The sequence below is a fragment of the Elephantulus edwardii genome, unplaced genomic scaffold (assembly GCF_000299155.1).
Source record: "Elephantulus edwardii isolate Elephantulus edwardi_28Jun2011 unplaced genomic scaffold, EleEdw1.0 scaffold00082, whole genome shotgun sequence".
Taxonomy (NCBI): domain Eukaryota; kingdom Metazoa; phylum Chordata; class Mammalia; order Macroscelidea; family Macroscelididae; genus Elephantulus; species Elephantulus edwardii.
The window spans coordinates 11,241,339-11,260,593 of NW_006399832.1; the positions used below are offsets into that span (position 1 = coordinate 11,241,339).

The 19,255-nt window shown below is 36.9% G+C and overlaps 1 protein-coding gene across 1 annotated transcript in view; it reads right to left on the reverse strand.

Moving 5' to 3' along the window:
• The window catches only part of TMEM167A (transmembrane protein 167A), a 34,731-nt gene that overhangs the window by 510 nt on the left and 14,966 nt on the right, over positions 1-19,255 (reverse strand). Inside the window, exons 2-3 of the mRNA XM_006889891.1 lie at positions 9,386-9,495; positions 2,378-2,412 (exon numbers count right to left, since the gene is read on the reverse strand). Coding sequence (XP_006889953.1) covers positions 2,378-2,412; positions 9,386-9,495 — 145 coding nt within the window. The remainder of the gene's footprint in view (positions 1-2,377; positions 2,413-9,385; positions 9,496-19,255) is intronic.

Consider the following 19,255-nt stretch of genomic DNA (forward strand, 5'->3'; position numbering starts at 1 on the left):
CTGGGGGGCGGTGGGCAGGGAGAAAAGTGCAACAATGAATGAATGGAAATTCAAAATCTGTAAATTTTCATTAAAATTAATAATAAAAAACTTAAAAACAAAAAAGTACACTTCTACTCAGGAAAGAAAAAATACAGCAACACTGTAAGATGAAAATAAAAGATAGTTAATTGTATTTTCAAAATGCTTAATAGAAAACATTTCAGAAACACTTTCTGAGATGGAATTCTTATCAAACCTTTTATAATATAGTAGTTTAGATACATAGAACTTAAACCATAAAATTCTGTATGAGTCAATTTTTATGTGTTTAAGGAGTGGAGACTCCTAGCACAGATTAGACCTGGAACTGATTTGTGAAACTATCATGTATATAGATCAATCCTATGACTGTTATGTTCACACATTCTGTTCTTCTGTTCCTTTAGTAAGGACTAAAGTTCCTATAACAAGACTACAGTTAATTCATAAAACACCAGACATTTATGGGCTGCCTTTGGGGTCACACAGGAAGGGGGGGGGGGAAAAAGGGAAGAGGAATAAAAAGGTGATGTATCTACAAATCATTTTGGGTACAGACACGGCGTTCTCTTGTAGCAATGGTTTATACTTCCTGCTCTTATATTTATCTATGCTTAAAATCAGTTCTTTCCAAGTTCCGGATTTCTTTTTCCACCTAGAAAGTTAACAATTTTGGAAAACTTTAATCTCAATAACCCTTAACTAAAATTTTCACATTTACTTTCTCACTGAGTGGACACTGCTATATCATTTATAAATTGATATCCTTGTGATATCAATGGCAACATTCACTGAAATAGATTTTATTCACAGAAAAATTATAAATAAACAACTGTTCTTCGAAAACACGTTTTCTAGTCAGACATTTAAAAAACTGCCTTTTAGTTAAAGACAAATGCAGAAATTGAATTAACTGTTGTGTGCTGTCCCGTGCATTCTGATTGAGGGGGACCCTCTAGGGCAGAGCAGAACCCCACTATGGAATTTCCTAGGCTGCATTCTTAATTGGAGTAGACTGCCAAGGTTGTTTTACCCTATGAAGCTGCTGAGAGGGTTTGAACTGCTGACCTTTTGTTGGTAGCAGAATGCTTCAATGCTGTGCCACTAAAGTTCCTAAATGAAAGAACAGTAGTGGTCGCTCCCTCTTCCTCCCTGCAAATATTATCATCCCAAGAGGGAGGGTTGGAGAAGAGGTCTTTTAAAACTAAAAAAGGACCTGGGCCATAACTCTTAATTATCCCGAAACAAAACCTAAGCCATTCTTACGTAACTTTCAAGTAGATTTCATGAAAAAGCTACTTGAATTAGCTAATATATACTTATAATAAATACCTAACAAGAAATTAATACTGCTCTAACCTTTTCATCTGCTGGTAAGAAATTAAGTTTTTGAGGAAGTTTTTCTTTTCTTCATCCTCTAACTCAGAACATTATAATTTACATATGGACTTCATTTTCCTGTTCTTAATTTTCTTAAAAGAGAATGCCATGTGGTAGAGTTAAAACATATTTGGTTGAACCTGGGAAGAATGTTACTCCTTGTCTGGTCTTAAGTCTGCATAAGTAAGAGAATGCAAAACAGTTGCTGTAATGTGATGTGTAACTTAAGATGAATTAGACTGAGCCATTCTCCATTAAAATCATATTTTTTCTTTGTGAATATATTCTGTGTCAAGATAAGAGGGGAGTATGTGCTTTAGAAATAGCACATAATAAGCATTCTCCATGCTTCTAAGTCAATCTGCCACACTGAAAAGCTAGTGCTTTCACATAATAGCCAAGAATGAACACGTTTAACTAATTATTCAACCTGTGGATTTATGCAGAGTTGAGATGAAAATAATATAAATGAACAAGGAAAACCAAATGCAACTTTTTAATTAGACATAAAAATAGACCATACCACAGTATATATCATTATGAAAGGTACAAACAAGAGACTTAAATTGTGTAGGTACATTTTCTTAAGTATAAACTGAAAGAAAAAAAAATAATTTTTTTTCCTTTTCTGCATCATATGGATGTGACAGAAATACCTAAAAGGAGTATGTTGTTTTTATGTGCTGTTAAGTCTGAGTAGTCTCACAACTGACTCGCTATCAGGTTTTTGGAGTTTGTAAATTGGGCTGGAGAAAACTGTCCTTTCCACCATGGAGTAGGTCACGAATTTGAACTGAGTGTCTTTGGGTTGGCTCCCAATTAATATTTAGATTAATAGTAACTTATATCTTCAAACTGTGGAAAGAATATACAGAATTAGGAAACATTTTTAAAACTGGCATTTGTGTGAAAATTACATAAATAAGTTTGTCTGCACCTTAGAATGAAAAACACAGAGGCAATTACAGACACTTACCAATTCTGGCACACTTCCAAAAGATACCCAATAGTCTGTATGGAATAAAAAAAAAGAAAAAAGTAATTACTGATAACTGGAAAAGAGAACTTATCCCCTCAAACTTGTATTTTCAAAACTAATTATATCGTGTCATTCAAAGGTCTGATGCCTTCTTTCAAATCTGAAATTGTACGGTTGATGTTTGAAGCCAACTTGTATGCGTAAGAGAAGGCCATCACAATATACCAGCTATCAGTGCACCAGAAAACACCAGCTCACTGCCACTGAGTCAGAACTGACTCCTAACAAACCCGCCAGAGGGTCTGTGGAAGCTGCAAATCACATGGGAAGAGATTGTTCGTCTTGGTCCTCAGAGTCACTAGTGGATTGGAACCATCAGAGGGGTCTTGCCTTTGGGGTAGTAACACAATTCCTTACTGATAAAATGTGTAGAAACTGCTATAAATTGGAATTATTGGTCAAATATGAGGAAAAAGGAATTTAACAATTAAAGTATTTCACATAGGGGTACAATTAGATGAATTCAGTCAACCACAAGTATTTTAGCATAAAGATTAAAAATAGAGGATAAACACCACCTAAGGAAAAAGAAAAAATGAGTAAATGGCTTTGAGTGAACTATGACATTAAAATAATAACACTTTAAAAAAGATTTAACTGCAGACTTCTGATCCACATCTAATCTATAACCATGAATCTAATGCTATCATTTACATAACTGTGTTATTTAATAAAGAAAAAGCACAGGGCTCATGTTTTCAAAAGAGGAAGTGCTGGTGGTGTAGTCAGCAGGGAGTTGATCTCCTAATCCAAAGGCTGAGCTTCTCTGGTGGCTCAAATCCACCAGTGGTTCCTCGAGAGAAAGATGGGTAGTCTCCTTGCACTATGATTTACAGCCTTGGAAAACTGATGATGGGGTAGCTGATACATCCAATTGATGAGTCAGCACTGACTTGATGGCAGTAGAGTTGACATTTTCAATTCCACGTATGTAGAAAAGGCCCAATATAAGTGTGCACTGTACACAATTACAGATATGGGCTTGAGAATGGTGGAGTTCATGAGGATGATGCAAGGGGAGGCAAGCCTCCCATCTGCTGTTCTTAAGGTCACTATGAATCTTAGTCAGTTGAGCTGTACCTAACAGTCCAGTCTTAAAAGGTATATAGGGATAAAATATTACATTAAAGACATGAAAGTAAGATTGAAATGGTTACTTGAGAAGACAAAGTAAAGTATTCTAAAGAAATGTACAAAGACCTGGATTTAGAAAGTCAAAAGGTAAGAATGTACTCAGTGTTTCTCAACACAAAAAAAGTAAAGAACAAATTCAAGTCTTGCATTGCAACAGTGAAAAAGATCCTATGGACAAAATAGTGAATGATGCAGGAAGCATCAAAAAAAATGGAAGGACAAGGACTACAGAGTCACTGCATTAAAAAGATTTGTTTGAAGCTCAACAATTACAGGAGATCGCCCACCATCAAGAACTAAAAAGGTATTCAAGGAAGAAGTCCAAATTGCACTGAAAACACTGGTATAAACCAAGGCTCCAGGAATGATGGAATAACAATTGAGATGTTTCAACATATGAATGCAGTGATAGCTGTTCTCATATTTGTGCTACGCCCATTAAGGGACTCTAATAGAAGTAGAAATTACTGAGTAATATCATTAACATTAAGGAGCTCTGTGGGCATAATTTGGCTGTTCACCGAAAGTTGGGAGGTTCAAATCTGCTAGCTGCTTGTTGGAGAAAGATGAAGTAGACTCCTTACATAAAGATTTAAAGCCTCAGAAACTGATAGAATTGGGACTTGCTTGGTGACAGTGGATTGGTACATGATCTAAGCCATGATATCTTTATAGTGCTTTATATGTATTTAAAAGAGAGACAATGAATTAAGGGAAATTCAAGAAGAGCTGGTGGTATATTTGGTCTTGATGAAGAATATGGAAGAATGAATAAATCTCTCTTGAAGAAGTCCAGTCAGAATGATCCTTAGAAGGGCAGTGAGATTTCATGCACTTTATGCATTTTGAACATGTATCAGGAGAGGACAGCCCTTGGAGAAGGATACCATGTTTAGTGTAGTACAGCAACAATGAAAAAGACCCTCAACAAAAATAGACTGACACACCGGCTTCAACAATGGACTCAGGAACAACAGAGATTGTGAGGACGACAGGACCTCCAAGTTTTCCATTCCCTTGCATATGAGCTCTCAAAAAAGCAAAAAGCAAGAACCAAACTGCACCAAAGAACAACACACATGGATGAACTACAAATAGCATTTAAAGCAGAAATATTGTGGATATAAAAAACAAAAATGTAAATGAAGACTTTTCACATCTAGAAATGACAATTAAGAAGATAATAAATGGATATATCATATATTATTTATTTTCCATGTATAGACAACCAGGAAGTTAAAATACAAAAGCCATTTATATCTAGAGTTATCAAAAAACCGTCAGTAAAACCCCAACAATGTATATAACCATAATACTTAAATTCAACACACATTTGTATTACATTTTTGTGTACATCAGGATTGCTAGTTAAACAAAATACCAGTTTCATTAAGTTCTATACACGTATGTTTTATTCCAAACATATAAATTCCAACACTCAAAGCAAAAAGTTTCTAAGTATAGGTTAAGTATAATGAAGCAGAAATAAAAGTTTTCATTGATAACACAATCTTACTCTAGGAATAAAAGGGAAAACTCATACTCCTGAAAGTAGTATGTTGCTGTTGTGTACTAATGAGTTGGATCTAATGCACAGGTGGTCTTCCAGTGGATTTTCAGAGGTAGTCCATCGCATGGAAGGCGACAGTTCATCTCTCTTCTGTGAAGCAAATGATGGATTTAAACTGTGTACCTTTGCACTGGCAGCACAATTCCTTACCAGAAGGGTCAGCTATGGACTGGCTCCAAGTGGGCGGTATACAACAACAAAAACAACATGCCACCAGAGTTCTGAAAGTAACATAAACTAATACAAATTGTGTTCTTTGGGATTAGGCTGTACTTATGTTCAAGTCCCATTTAATGATTAATGTAGCTCAAAAATAATCGTATGCTTACATCAGTTTTATAATTTGTGAAAAGCAAGATTATTCACACCATATGGTTGTTATGAAGGAGCTCTGGTGGCCTTGTGGCAAGAAGCTGTGCTGCAATCCCAAAGGAATGAGGTTCAAGGCCATCAGCTTCTCTGTGGGAGAAAGATGGACAATCTTCCCCCATGCAATTAACAGCCTCTGAAAACCCACTAGAGCTATGGGTTGGTTCTGACTCTATGGTACACAACAATAAGAAACAGAAAGCCTTCAGAAATATGACTAATAGGTTGTGTTTAGTTTCACTGCTATCTGATAGGTAAGTCCACCAGCTGAATCTACCAGTTCTGTGAGATAAGAAGTCTCCTCCTGCAAAAAAATTCAGAGTTGGCAGTGTAAGAGAGAGTTGCTATGAATCAGAATTGAGTTACGGGCAGTGAGTTTGGTCTTGTTCCAGTAGAAATACAATGAGTAAAGGCATATGTGAAAGTAACTGCAGATATCACTTAAAATTTATTTCTTCATTCAAAAAAAGGGAAGGACTCTGGCTAGGTTTTTGTAATGTGAGAGTGACTAGTTCAAGACCCTAAGAATTACAACAATAAGCACTACTGATTTAAAGCTACACTGACTTAGGGACCCAGAGGTAGATCCCATTTATGAGAGGTTTAGAGGTCCACATAGTAATCTTTTAAACAATAAGATCACAAAGTCAAGGTTTTTCCAGCTCTGATATTTTGGAAAGAAAGTTGGGTAAAATACTAAAAAGGAGCATTTTTTTTAAAAGGAAAAAATAATTAAACACTGAATTTGACAATTTAAACATTATTATCCCCACGAGCTGGTCTGTGGGAGAAGGATGGGCAATCTCCTCCTATGAGATTAATTGCCTCTGAAAATCTGCAAGAGGTTCAGCTATGGGTCGGTTCCAACTCGATGATACACGACATCATTTAATATAGATTTCAAAAATTATTATCAACTTAGTCCTTTCCACAGATTTCTGTAATATCCCAAATGCTATTTATTACTACCTGTTAGTTGATTAAAAACCTCATAAAATTATGTTATTGATTTCTGTGGGTATAAACCAATGATTATATAAGTTGACATGCTACCAGACTATGAAAGAAACATTACAAAACATCTTTTTTCTGCTGCTGCAGTTTTATATTATTTGAAAAGCAAAACAGCAGCGATAACAAAAATTCCCCCAAACAAAAAACTTAGTATTTTCAAAAGTAAAGTCATTAAGAACTCATGTTATTCAGCCTGCCTAGACATTTCCATCTAAGCTGACTATTCTAACAAATGGAAATTTTTATTATGGGTCTTATAAATATATGTGAGAAAGGGACATAAGAATACAACGATTGGTATCATAAAAATATTTGCATACACAAAAACCCAAATTCATCTATTCTTAATAGAGAAGAAGTTAAAAAGTACATCATCTCCATTTGGACAGAGATTCCTACGCAAGATGTATTGAGATCAGTAGCAGGAGATAAAGAAGAGATGCAGAGAACCAGACATTAACAAGAAACAGTGCTAGCCTGGATCTGTTGTCTCATATAGTCAGAGCTAATGGTCTTCTCCCAGGCTTACTGGGAGCTGGAGAAAGAGGATGCCATAATTGATAGGACCAAGTGAGCTTTTTAACACCGATCCAAACAAATGTCAGAGAATTTGTAATTACAACTGAGAGGCTGTCCTAACTGAACCATTATCTCTTATTTACAACCTGATCTAGATGTTTCTATCCTAATTCCTAATAAACTCCATAATTGTGGAAAAAAATTTGCATACAAATAAAGTAAAATGGAGTTATGCCATTTATACAAATTGTTGTTGTTATGTGCCGCTGAGTTGCTTGCGACTCTATGTACAACAGCCCTAAACTCTGCTCTGTCCTGTGCCAATCGCACTGTCTCTGACACTCCCATCCCGATTACCCCAGTCACTGAATCCACCTCATAGAGGGCCTTCCCCTCCTGCGCTGTCCCTCCACCCTCCCAAGCATGATGTCCTTCTCCAAGGACCAGTCTCTCCTTACAACGTGTCCAAAGTATGTTAGAAACAAAAATTAAAAAAGGCTTTTAAAAAACTCGACTCCACTATATTAAAAAAAAAAAAAGTTTAGTGCAATAAGAATGGCATCCTTAAATATGGACCTTAAATAGATATATATACACATACTAGTATATATATATATTTTTTATTTGTGTGTGTGCCCATATATAGATTAAAATAGCTGGAGATGAATCCATTCCAGCTCACTGTGACCTTCCCATCGTGATTTCAAGGTTGTGAATATTTACGACCCATCTTTCTCCTTTGAAGTGGCTGATGGATATAAACCAATGACTTTTCAGTTAGAAGCCTGACATGTATGTAACACATTATGCCATCAGGACAGCTATATCTATATATTCTCTATGTATCTATAAATACACACACACACACGTTGATATCAAATGCATATGATATACACATATACAATTTTTTTTATTTATATATACACACCCCTGCAAGTTTTGCAGGGTATGAAAGTACAATTGAACATATGTGGCATATCTTCATCCATATGATGAAGTGGATAATACAGGAAGCCAAATTTCATACCAAATATTATATAAATGAAAACCCTTGTTCAGGAATTGAAGGAATTACAAATAAGTTAGGATTTCTCTTGTGACAGATGACATAAAAAGAGCTATTCCCTGCAGACAAGAGAGAGCTAGGGCTCCCCTACAGAGGGAGTGTTACTACACGTGAAATACTTCCTGAGCTAAAGCATTAGGTTGACAATAGAGAAAAATTCAGCTTCATTTACAAGGAATTCTTTTTATGATTTGCTTCCTCCGATTATCAATAAATACACAGAGAGGCATGGCTTGAGGCCCTTCGGACAAGAACTGCTGGCCCCCTGTTTTCATCCTCTCTGTTCTATCTCATTCCTGGCTATCTGTCTCATCATTAATGATTATAAAAATACTTTACCCTTAGTCTGCAACAGGGTAATAGCAATTTTACAACATGTTTAAGTTAAGGAGGGCAGTGAATCTAACCTAACTTAATAGAGAGGAAACAGAACAAGAATGTTAATAAAATGTCAAGACTGCAACCAAAATAAGTGAAAAGTTGTTACATTTGGAACACATTCTGATGTGTCTATTTTCACAGGTAGTAAAACTACAACAATAATTTAAAAACAGTGAAAACAGACATGGTGTTTTGTTTCTTATGTAGGAGAAATATACTACTACTCAACCTCTCCTGTAAGGTTGGCAGCCCTGAGAACTCCTTTCTTAATGTAGCATGTTATGGAAGTCTACCTGTTCCTAAAGGAATGAGGAGCAGATATTTCCACATGCAATCTACTTTCCTTTTGAGAGAAAAATCATCATAGCATCAAAGAAACAAATATTTTATTCTACTATTCTAATTATTTTTAACAAAGAATTGAATATTTTATTAAGTACATTTAAAACTTATGCAATTTGTCAGAGTACTTGTTCCTACTATACACTTTAAGTAAGAAATTGACTGCTACACAAGAAGAGGTAGGGAAAATGAAACTGGTTGGATAGGAAGGATCTGCAGACAAATGAGACTATATATATGCCTTTACGTTAGCAATGAGCCTACGGACTGGGTCAACCAGAACTGCCTTCACATACTAAGGTATACCTACAATCCCAGAGCATAAACTGTCAAGTCTTTATTAATAGACTTTTTTTTTCAGTTTAACACATTTCAAACTAATGCTTTTGATCTCAGAATTTAGCAAGATACTACAAATACAAAGCTTTTTAATATTGAGAAATAGGAAGAAAAGAATGTAAAAAAATCTAAAACCAAGTTATACAGATGAATTAAATTATCGAACGAATTTCATGGAAATTGAAGAATCAATCTGAATTTAGTAACATACCCAGTTTTATTCCTGTCCAGGACGCTGGGTGTTAAGGATCGGATATAAGCACAGGTACATATAAGCAGCAATATTACAGTCAAAAGACTCTGAAAGTTGAAAATGGCAGACTGAAAGAGAAAAAGGAAAATTAGTATCACAAGAAACACTGACAGACAATTCTACATTACAAATTATGATCTTCTCTCTAAAAGCATGTTGTTGTTGTTGTTGATTGCTGCTGAGTCAAGCAAGACTCATAGTGACCCTTTGAACAAAAGGCATGAAGTCTTTCTATAACTATTGTCTTTTTTCAAAGTTCATATAGAAAGTTTCTGGAGGCATGCTGTTGAGGAAGTGGATGCCACTCCTGCTTCCAAAAAGCAAAATGGAATAATGCCCTATGGAGTAACACTTAAAACCAAAAGCATGAAGAGGTCAGGGTAGGATATTTTACACTCTTCAGGCTAAGGAATATAGGAATGCAACAAAATTTAAAAATTACAATATTATAAAAAGTATCAGAAATCTAAATAGCTGATCAAAGCTAAACTGATATATAAAGTTAAGTGAAAAGTACGGATCTGGGTTAAATATTGACAAATGTGTCTTTCAATCCTGAAATTTTCCAAGGAAACAAATAATTTAAATGGAAGTGCTCATGTTACATGTGTTGACAAGCTTAATCAGGATTTTCTTATTTGTGAAATTTACAAATTACACTGGTTCTTCATTAAATCAATCAGCCTTTTGTAACATTAATTATACTTAATGCACATTATGACAATGTCTGTTCTTATGACAAACTGCCTTTTCACTTATCCAGCTTGTCTGTTTATTGATTTTTACTCTTTTCTCATTCCTGCTCCCTTTCAAGACTGTGTGTCGACTTTTCCTTAGCTTTTTATATTAGAGGTCTTATACCACAATTGTTTTCTTGTGACTCACTTATGAATTCAGTATAGTATGTTCTAGGTTCATCCATGATGAATTGTATTTCACAAATTCCTGGTGATTTTTTAGAGATGCATAATATTCTATTGTGTGACTATACCACTACTTGTCTGTTAATGGACACTTCAGTTATTTCCAACTCTCTGCTACTATAAAAATGCTACAATAATCATGAGTGTGTGAATGTTGGTTTGTATCCCAGCTGTTACTTCTTTGGGATATTTATTTAAGCAATGGGATTGCTGGATAAAATAATAAATCTATTCACAATTTTCTAAAGAAGTGCCAAACTGCTTTCCAGAGTCCTTGGATAATTTTATTCTCCCACCCATTGTGTAAGAGTTTCAGTCTCTACACTGTTGCCAGCATTTGCTTTCTGCTGTTCTATGTATCTCTGCTACTGTTGCTAGGGTAAAATGGTACCTCACTGTTGCTTCAAGATAGATTACATCATAACATCAAGAAAACAAAAATCCTCATCCCTGTGTCAGTAGGCAACATCATGAAAGATGGAGCAAAGAGTCAATGATTTCATCTTTCCTGGATCCACAATCAACACTTTTGGTATCAGCAGTTAAGAATGCTGGTTCTTATTGGAAAACTATGGTCATTTTGGGAAAATATGCTGCCAAGCTCTCTCAAATATGCTCTCCAAAATGCCAAGGAGCAATAATGTCAGTTTAAAGAGTAAGGGGCAGCAGATTCAAGCCACAGTTTTTTCCAATTACTCCCTATGCACCTCAAAGTTGGACAATGACATGGATGCCTCTGAACTGTGATGTGAGACAATAGTATCTCATGGACTGCCAGATGAACAAATAGGTCTTGTAGAGTCAAGGATGGTGAAACTTTGCCTCACATACATTGAACATGTTGTTTGGAGGGACTATTCCTTGGAAAAAGACAGCATGCCTGGAAAGATAAATGGTCAACAAAAGACAGAAAGAAAAGACTCTCGATGGTAAGCTGTAAGGAGCAGCATTGCCAACCCAAAGGCATGTGGTTTGAATTCACCAAGTGCTCAGCAGGAGGAAGATGAATGGTCTCTGAAAATCTGCACGAAGGTCAGCTAGTCAGTTCCGACTTGACAGTACATAAAACAGCAGCAATAATATTGGTTATGAGGGAGTTTAGTGGTTGAAAAGATGAGTTTCACGCCCAACCCAAAGGCAAGCAGTTTGAATCACCAGCTGCTCTGTGGGAGGAGGAAGGACATTCTTTCCCCACGTGATTTACAGCCTCTGAAAATCTGCTGTAGGGTCAGCTATGATTCAATTCTGACTCAAAAGCAATGAATGAGTTTGAGTTCTGAATATAGGCTATGAGATTTTGAAATCACTGCTCACTTATTGTAGACTCTTTAAAACCATTCTTTAATAATTACTGTTGTTATTGATTGCTGTCAAGTCAAGAACGGCTCATAGCAACCCTACAAACAAAAGGCCTGAAGCCTTTCTATAACTATCGACATTTATCAAAGTTCATAGTTTCCAGAAGACACGTGTTGGTTAGGAAGTGGATGCCACCAGTTAGCACATTTAGCTATTAACCAAAAGGTTGGTGGTTTGAGCCCACCCAGGGATGTGTATTGCTTTTGTGCTTTAATAGTTCAATTTTTATTCTAAAAGTTAAAATTTAACATAGGAATCCAGGTCACATGTAGGAAATCATACTTTCTAGTTAGTAAAATGGAACTGAATATAATGTATTCAACATTCAGCACAAATGTCACCCTTTCCAGGAAGTCTTCTTGAATATATCTGCCACTCCTACTCTAATCCACATTTAACAGTTCCCTTTGGCCCTAAAGAAAACTATTATTATCTTCTGAATAGCACTCATTCCTGGAAGTTGGATATTGTTTAAAAAACTGTATTGCTAGTACTTGAGTTATGTGCCAGTCAGTCAGATACAATAAAAGATGGTTGAATAATTAAATAGTTTTAAAAGGTGAAGAACTATAACATTTAAAGAACAATGTTTCCATTATACACAGGTAGATAAAACTAATGTCACAGTACCCAAGAACATGCTTATTATATAAACTTAGAAACCATCCGGTAAAGTCAGGAAAAGGAGTAAGTGTTATACACAAACAATCAATGTTCTGTCTGGGGCACGAGGTAAGGCACTGAAGATTTAAAAAGGCATATAACATGATTTTTTTCCCTTAAGAAGTTCTAAGTCGTAGAAACTAATGAAAATCACTGAGCATTTGTTTTAAACGTGTCGTCACACACCTGAGTTGTTATGTGCCATCGAGTCGTTTACGACTCATAGCGACCCTATGTACAACAGCCCTAAACCATGCTCTATCCTGTGCCAATGCATTGCCTCTGACACACCCATCCCGATTACCCCAGTCACTGAATCAATCCACCTCATAGAGGGTCTTCACCTCCTGCGCTGTCCCTTCACCCTCCCAAGCATGATGTCCCTCTCCAAGGACTTGTCCCTCCTTACAACATGGCCAAAGTATGTTAAGACGAAGCCCCAGAATCCTTGACTCCAAGGAGTAGCCTGGTTTAACCCTCTCCAGAATGAATCTGTTTTCTTGGCAGTCCATGGTATATTCAATACTCTTCTCCAGCACCACAGCTCAAAGGCATCAATTCTCCTTCTATCTTCCCTAGTCATTGTCCAACTCTCTGATGCATAACAAGTGATTGCAAAGACCATGGCCTGTATCAGGCGCACCTTGGTCTCCAGAGAGACACTGTTGCTCTTGAGTACTTTACAGAGGTCCCTAACAGCAGACTTCCCATCGCAATACGTTTTTTGATTTCCTGGCTGCTGGTTGCCAAGAGTGTTGACCATGGAGCCGAGCAAACTGAAGCTGTGAACAATCTCAATCTCTTCGCCATCCATCCCGATGCTAAAAGAAGATGGAAGGAATATACTGAGTCATTGTATTGAAAGGAACTGGCAGATACAGAAGAATTTAATGAAATAACATTTGAGCAAGAGCCTATGGTGATGAAGAAAGAAGTTCAAGCTGCTTTGAAGGAAATAGCAAAAAATAAGGCCCCAGGAATAGATGGTATATCAACTGACATATTTCAGCTAACAGATGCTGTCGTGGATGTGCTCAACAAGTTGTGACAAGAATGACCACTGGAGAACGACCACTTGGCCAACTGACTGGAAGAGATCTATATTTGTTCCCATTCCAAAGAAGGGTGATCCAATAGAGTTGGAAACTACAGAACAATATCATTGATTTCACATGCAAGCAAGATTCTACTGAAGATTATCTAAAAATGACTGGAACAGCACATCAGCGGAGAACTGCCCGAAGTCCAGGCTGGGTTTACAAGGGGTCGTGGTACTAGGGATATTATAGCTGATGTTAGATGGATCTTAGCTGAAAGCAGGGAATACCAGAAAAATGTCTATCTGTGTTTCATTGATTATGCAAAGGCGTTTGACTGTGTGGATCACAACAAGGTATGGCTGACTCTGAGAAGAATGGGAATCCCAGAACATTCGATTGTGCTAAGGTGAAACCTAAACTTGGACCAATAGGCAGTCGTCAGAACAGAGCAGGGTAACACTGTTCAAAATTGGGAAGGGTGTACGCCAGGGATGTGTCCTATCTCCATGCCTTTTCAACCTGTATGCAGAGCAGATTATCTGAGAGGCTGGGCTCTATGAGGAGAAGTGTGGCGTCACGATTGGAAGATCTATTAACAATCTGCATTATGCAGATGACACAGCCCTGCTTGCTGAAACTGAGGAGGACCTCATGCAGAGGGTCAAGGACTGCAGCCTTCACTATGGACTGAGGTTCAATGTCAAGAAGACACACCTGAGACAGACATTATTATTGCCCTTACAGATGAGGCAACTGAAGCACAGCAGTTGCACCTGAGTTAGGACATGCATTTTTTTTTTTTAAAAAATTAGCAGCAATACATTATGACATATGCAAGGGACACCAGAGCCAAGCTGACAAAGGCTAACTAAACAGGTGGAAGTCAGGGAGGACTTTAAGGAGAAAGCAGGAACTGAGTCAGGCCTTGAAAGAACCAGTTCAGATGAGAATAGAAGAATAAAAAGCAGGCTCTAGAATACACAAAAGGAGGAAGCAAACAGGAATGTGTACATTCAGGGAAATGATGAGTAGACCTGTCCTAGGTTTATCAATGGAACATCTAAAGTGATGATTTGGCAAAAGGTTCACTTTCCTTCCCCAAATGGCTTTTTAAAGAGACATGCCTAAATAATATGATCGATGGGATTAATTTTCAAATAATCTAGAAGGTAGAATTTGTGTGTTTTGGGGATGATGAAATGTTGGGTTTTTTTCATTAAAGATTAAGAAAAACCACTTTAAAACCCATCTGTTAATAAAGAGTAAAGAGTGTATAGCTTCCTATATGTGAGAAATAACATAAAAACCATTTGTAAGTGTGATACACATGACATACACATTTATTATTGAGTTTATAGATTTTACAATTTAAGAAAATAAGCTTCGGTTGTCGTCTTTTATATGCAGACTCTAGTTAAGAGTAATTCAAAAGTATGGACATTAGCATACCGCTTAAACCAAACTTGCTGTGTAGTGATAGAAGATTTTATTCTCAGGGTTAAAGAAAACAGATGTCTCTGGTTTAGCAAAGCATAATTAGGATTTTTAATAGGAAAATGTTAAAAGAAGGGAGAAAGCAAAGAAAAAAATATCAGAGATTTGAAATACCGGCCCATTTTTCTTTCCTTTCCTATTTTTTCAACTACTGCCACAGAAAAGTAAACTTTACATGTGCTATTAAATGCCTAAAACATTCTGCATTCTTTTATGCAACTACATTCAAGAGAAGTAAAACAGACTGCAGTTTCCTTTAATACTCTCATAGAAGTAATTATTTTCATTAACCAATACTACAATTCTGTTCCACTCAGGTATCATAGCAACACTGAGAAAAAAAAGAGTGTTTAACTCTGGCAAAAAACCCATGAGGTCTGTCTTGAGTAAGTAACAGTTATAGTCAATCGATATGTTTACATTAGATTATTTTCAAGATGCCCTCTATAAAGATAAGGTCCTTGGGGTGGCACAAACTTGTTATCTGAAACCACTCAGCAGCACCAGTGAAGAAAGGCCTGGCAATATTCTATATTAAGAATATACTCAAGACAAACTTTTGAAGTAGTTCTACTCTGTAACACTTCTTGGAGTCACAATGTGCAGTACTATTTAAATGTATCAAACTACAAAGAATGCTTTTATAATCCCCTTGCATAGTCAGGGGGGGTCTGAAGCTCCTCCTCAGTAACATCAAATACAAGTGTGAACAATGCAAATCAAAGTCTCAGGCAGAGCCTCTTCACAGTATCTGGCATAATTTCCCGTAGCACTGGATTTGGTATATTTTCAACACTGACTGTTGTCTCAGATTGCACTCCATTTTAGGATGCCTTATTTAATAAATGAATAGACACAGAAACGATGTCAAATTTATAATATTCCCACAGCTAGTTCTCAGAGCTCTAAGTAATGAAGGTAGGTGTTGTATGACCTTCATTTCTCTCTGCAAGTTCACATTAATCTTGGCTTGGGGCCCCCTAAAGAAATAACTGCTTATTTTTCTAGTGTATGTGCAAAGTAAGCTGACTTTGAAAAGGATAAAAGAGTTTTTCTGGGAAAGAAGATTTTACCCTCGTTTTCCACTCTCTTCAAATGTTTTAAAATAATCAAAGAACAGAACTTTGTAATCAAATATATTAGATAATGCTTCGCAGATTCAGGTATACATTTATTCTTGGTTAAAGATGTTTCACCAACTGCTATTTAATGTGACCATGACAGAAAAGAGTGTCTAACAATAAACAATATCTTAAAAACAAAAAATACATCTCATGAATTTGATAAAATTTTATCACATATCCCAACAGGAGTAAACTAAGACTTTATCCTTTAAAGAGCCATGTTAAAAAAAAAAAAAAATAACCATGTTGTTAAGAGTAAAGGCAAAGCTCTCCCCCAACATCCACAAAAAATACCCAACGCAAAGATTTCTAGTAATAAAAGGTATGTTGTTTTTGTTATGCGTCCTGTGTTCAACAGCTCTGAACCCTGCTCTATCCTGAGCCAACCTTATTGTCTCTGACACACCTACCCATCACCCCAGTCACTGAGTCAATACATCTCATTGATGGCCTTCCTCTCTTATGCTGTCCCTCTACTCTCCCAAGGATGATGTCCCTCTCCAAAGACTGGTCCCTCCTTGCAACATGCCCAAAGTACATGCCCCAGATGAAGGTTCAGAATCCTTGCCTCCAGGGAGCTGCCTGGTTTCACCCTTTCTAGGACGAACCTGATTGTTTTCCTAGCAGTCCAGGGTATATGCAACACTCTTCTCCAGCACCACAGCTCAAAGGCATCAATTCTTCTTCTATCATCCCTAGTCATTGCCCAGCCTTCTGATGCATAGCAAGTAACTGCAAAGTCTATAGCCTGGATCAAGTGCACCTTAGTCTCCAGACTTACAGCATTGGTCTTCAGTACTCTGGTGATGTCCCTACAGCAGACTTTCCCACTGCAATTCATCTTCTGATTTCCTGGCTGCTGGTACCAAGAATGTTGACTGTGGAGTCAAGCAAATTGAAGATGTTAACAATTCCAATCTCTTCACCATCCATAATGCTGCCAATTGACCCTGTGTGATAATCTTTATTTTCTTGATGTTCAACTTCAATCCATATTGAAGGTGGTAGTCCTTGACCTTCTGCAGCAAGTAATTCAGATCCTCTTCAGTTTCAGCAAGCAGGGTTGTGTCATCTTCATAATGCAGGCTGTTAATCAATCTTCCTCCAATCCTAATGTTCCTCCTCATAGGGCCTAGCCTCCCAGATGATCTGTTCTGCTCATAGAAAAGGTATGGAGATAGGACAGATCCCTGGCATACACTCTTCCCTATTTTGAACCATGCAGTGTTTCCCTGCTTTATTTTGACCACTGTCTCCTGGTCCAAGTTTCATGTAAGCATAATCAAGTGTTCTGGGATTCCCATTCTTCTCAGACTTAGCCACAAAAGGCATATTTATGTCAAAGTCTGCCTACAATACATAACACATTTATGTACATATACTTTTCTTCAAAATACACTTATGCACATATGTGTAACTTCAAACTAATTTGTCAACTACTACTTTCTCATTTTCATCTTATTTAAAATATATAGTTAACAGATGATATGCATAATAGAAAATATTGAAAAATAAAATAGACTCTCATTCTGCTCTTTTCAGTTTCCAGAGAAACCAGTGTTGACTACTGATATTTAAAGATTCTGGCTTTCTGTGCATTAACATATATTTATACAGTTTTAACAATATGCAGCTGTACTGCATTATTCTACAACTTGCTTTTAAAATAATCTAAATAAAAGGCATCTCATTTTAGAATAAACATTATCAGCACAGAGATCTATTTCATTGTTTTTAAGAGGACAGGGCAGTCTGGCTGTCTGAATTTTAGGTTTACCTATTACTAGCTAGGCAACCTTTATTGAGCTTACTTTATCTGGTTTCAGATGTTTTGACAAAAAACGTCCATATGTCACTAATGGCCACTGATCTTATTGCTGTCAAGTTAGAACAGACTCCTGGCTGACCAGAGGGTTTTCAGAGGTAGTAAGTCACATGGTAGGAGACTGCCTATCTTTTTCCCCCCGGTGGATTTGAACTGCCTGCTTTTGGATTGACAGTGCAAGTCCTTAGCAAATATTCTCTAAATTTCCACTATTAAGATGAACTGTTGGGTCAAAGTCAAGTCATAATTCTGAACTCTCTTAAGTTTGTATTTTATAAAGGTTATACTAATTTGTATTTTCACTAAACACACAAAAAAACCACTTTAAGAATACAGATGTCTTAAAAAAATTGCAGAAGATGTTGAAATTAACAAATCCTTTCACAATATATTAGTTTCAAACTGTTGTTTTAACAACCAAACAAGAATTCATTGTCATAGAAGCTTAAAATGGATTACTGACAGGGCTGGGATCCTTCTGGAGGGAGATGATGCAAAGGAGGGAGTCCACTTCCTTGCCTTTTCAGGCTTTGAGAGGCTTGTAATCACATATCATCTAAACTTTTGCTTAGGTGGTCACAACTTTTGGTTCTAATCCTTCTGCCTTCTTTAATCTAGGACACTCTTCTCATGTCAATATCTTTAATCATCGATTCCAAGTTCCTTTTGCCGTGCAGGTAAACACAGTCACAGTTTTTATAGAACAAAGCTTGGGGGAGAAGGGAGTCAATTTGTTTACTACAGTTAAAAACATTAAGGCTTCTGCAAAGTTGCACCTGACAGCATTCCCTAAGCTCAAGGTTGCCTGTGGCACCTTAGGGAGCACACCAGCAAATACATCCAGCCAGTGTCCTTGAGATTATGGAATGTGGCAGTTCTGTCTCAAGTCCACTGAAGCTCAAAACTCTGCTCATTCTTCTAATGGAAGTTCCCCAAACGATTTTCTTCCAAGGGCTGTTTTTATTATCTTTTCACACTCCAGAGCTTCCAATAAGCTTAAAATACTAGCTCTATTACACGAATTAAATTCTCCAAACCAAAAGTAAATATAACTGGTGAGTCAGTTAACTCATATAATTATTCTGGAGTTGTTGTTACGTGCCTTCGAGTCGCTTGCGAGTCATAGCGACCCTCGCCTGCGCCTGACCTTCACCCTCCCAAGCATGATGTCCCTCTCCAAGGACTGGTCTCTCCTTACAACATGACCAAAGTATGTCAGATGAAGCCTCAGAATCCTTGCCTCCAAGGAGCAGCCCGAGTTAACACTCTCCAGGATGAATCTGTTTGTTCTCTTAGCAGTCCATGGCACCTTCAGCACTCTTCTCTAACACCAAAGCTCAAAAGCATCAATTCTCCTTCTATCCTCCTTGGTCATTATCCAGTTTTCTGAAGCATAACAA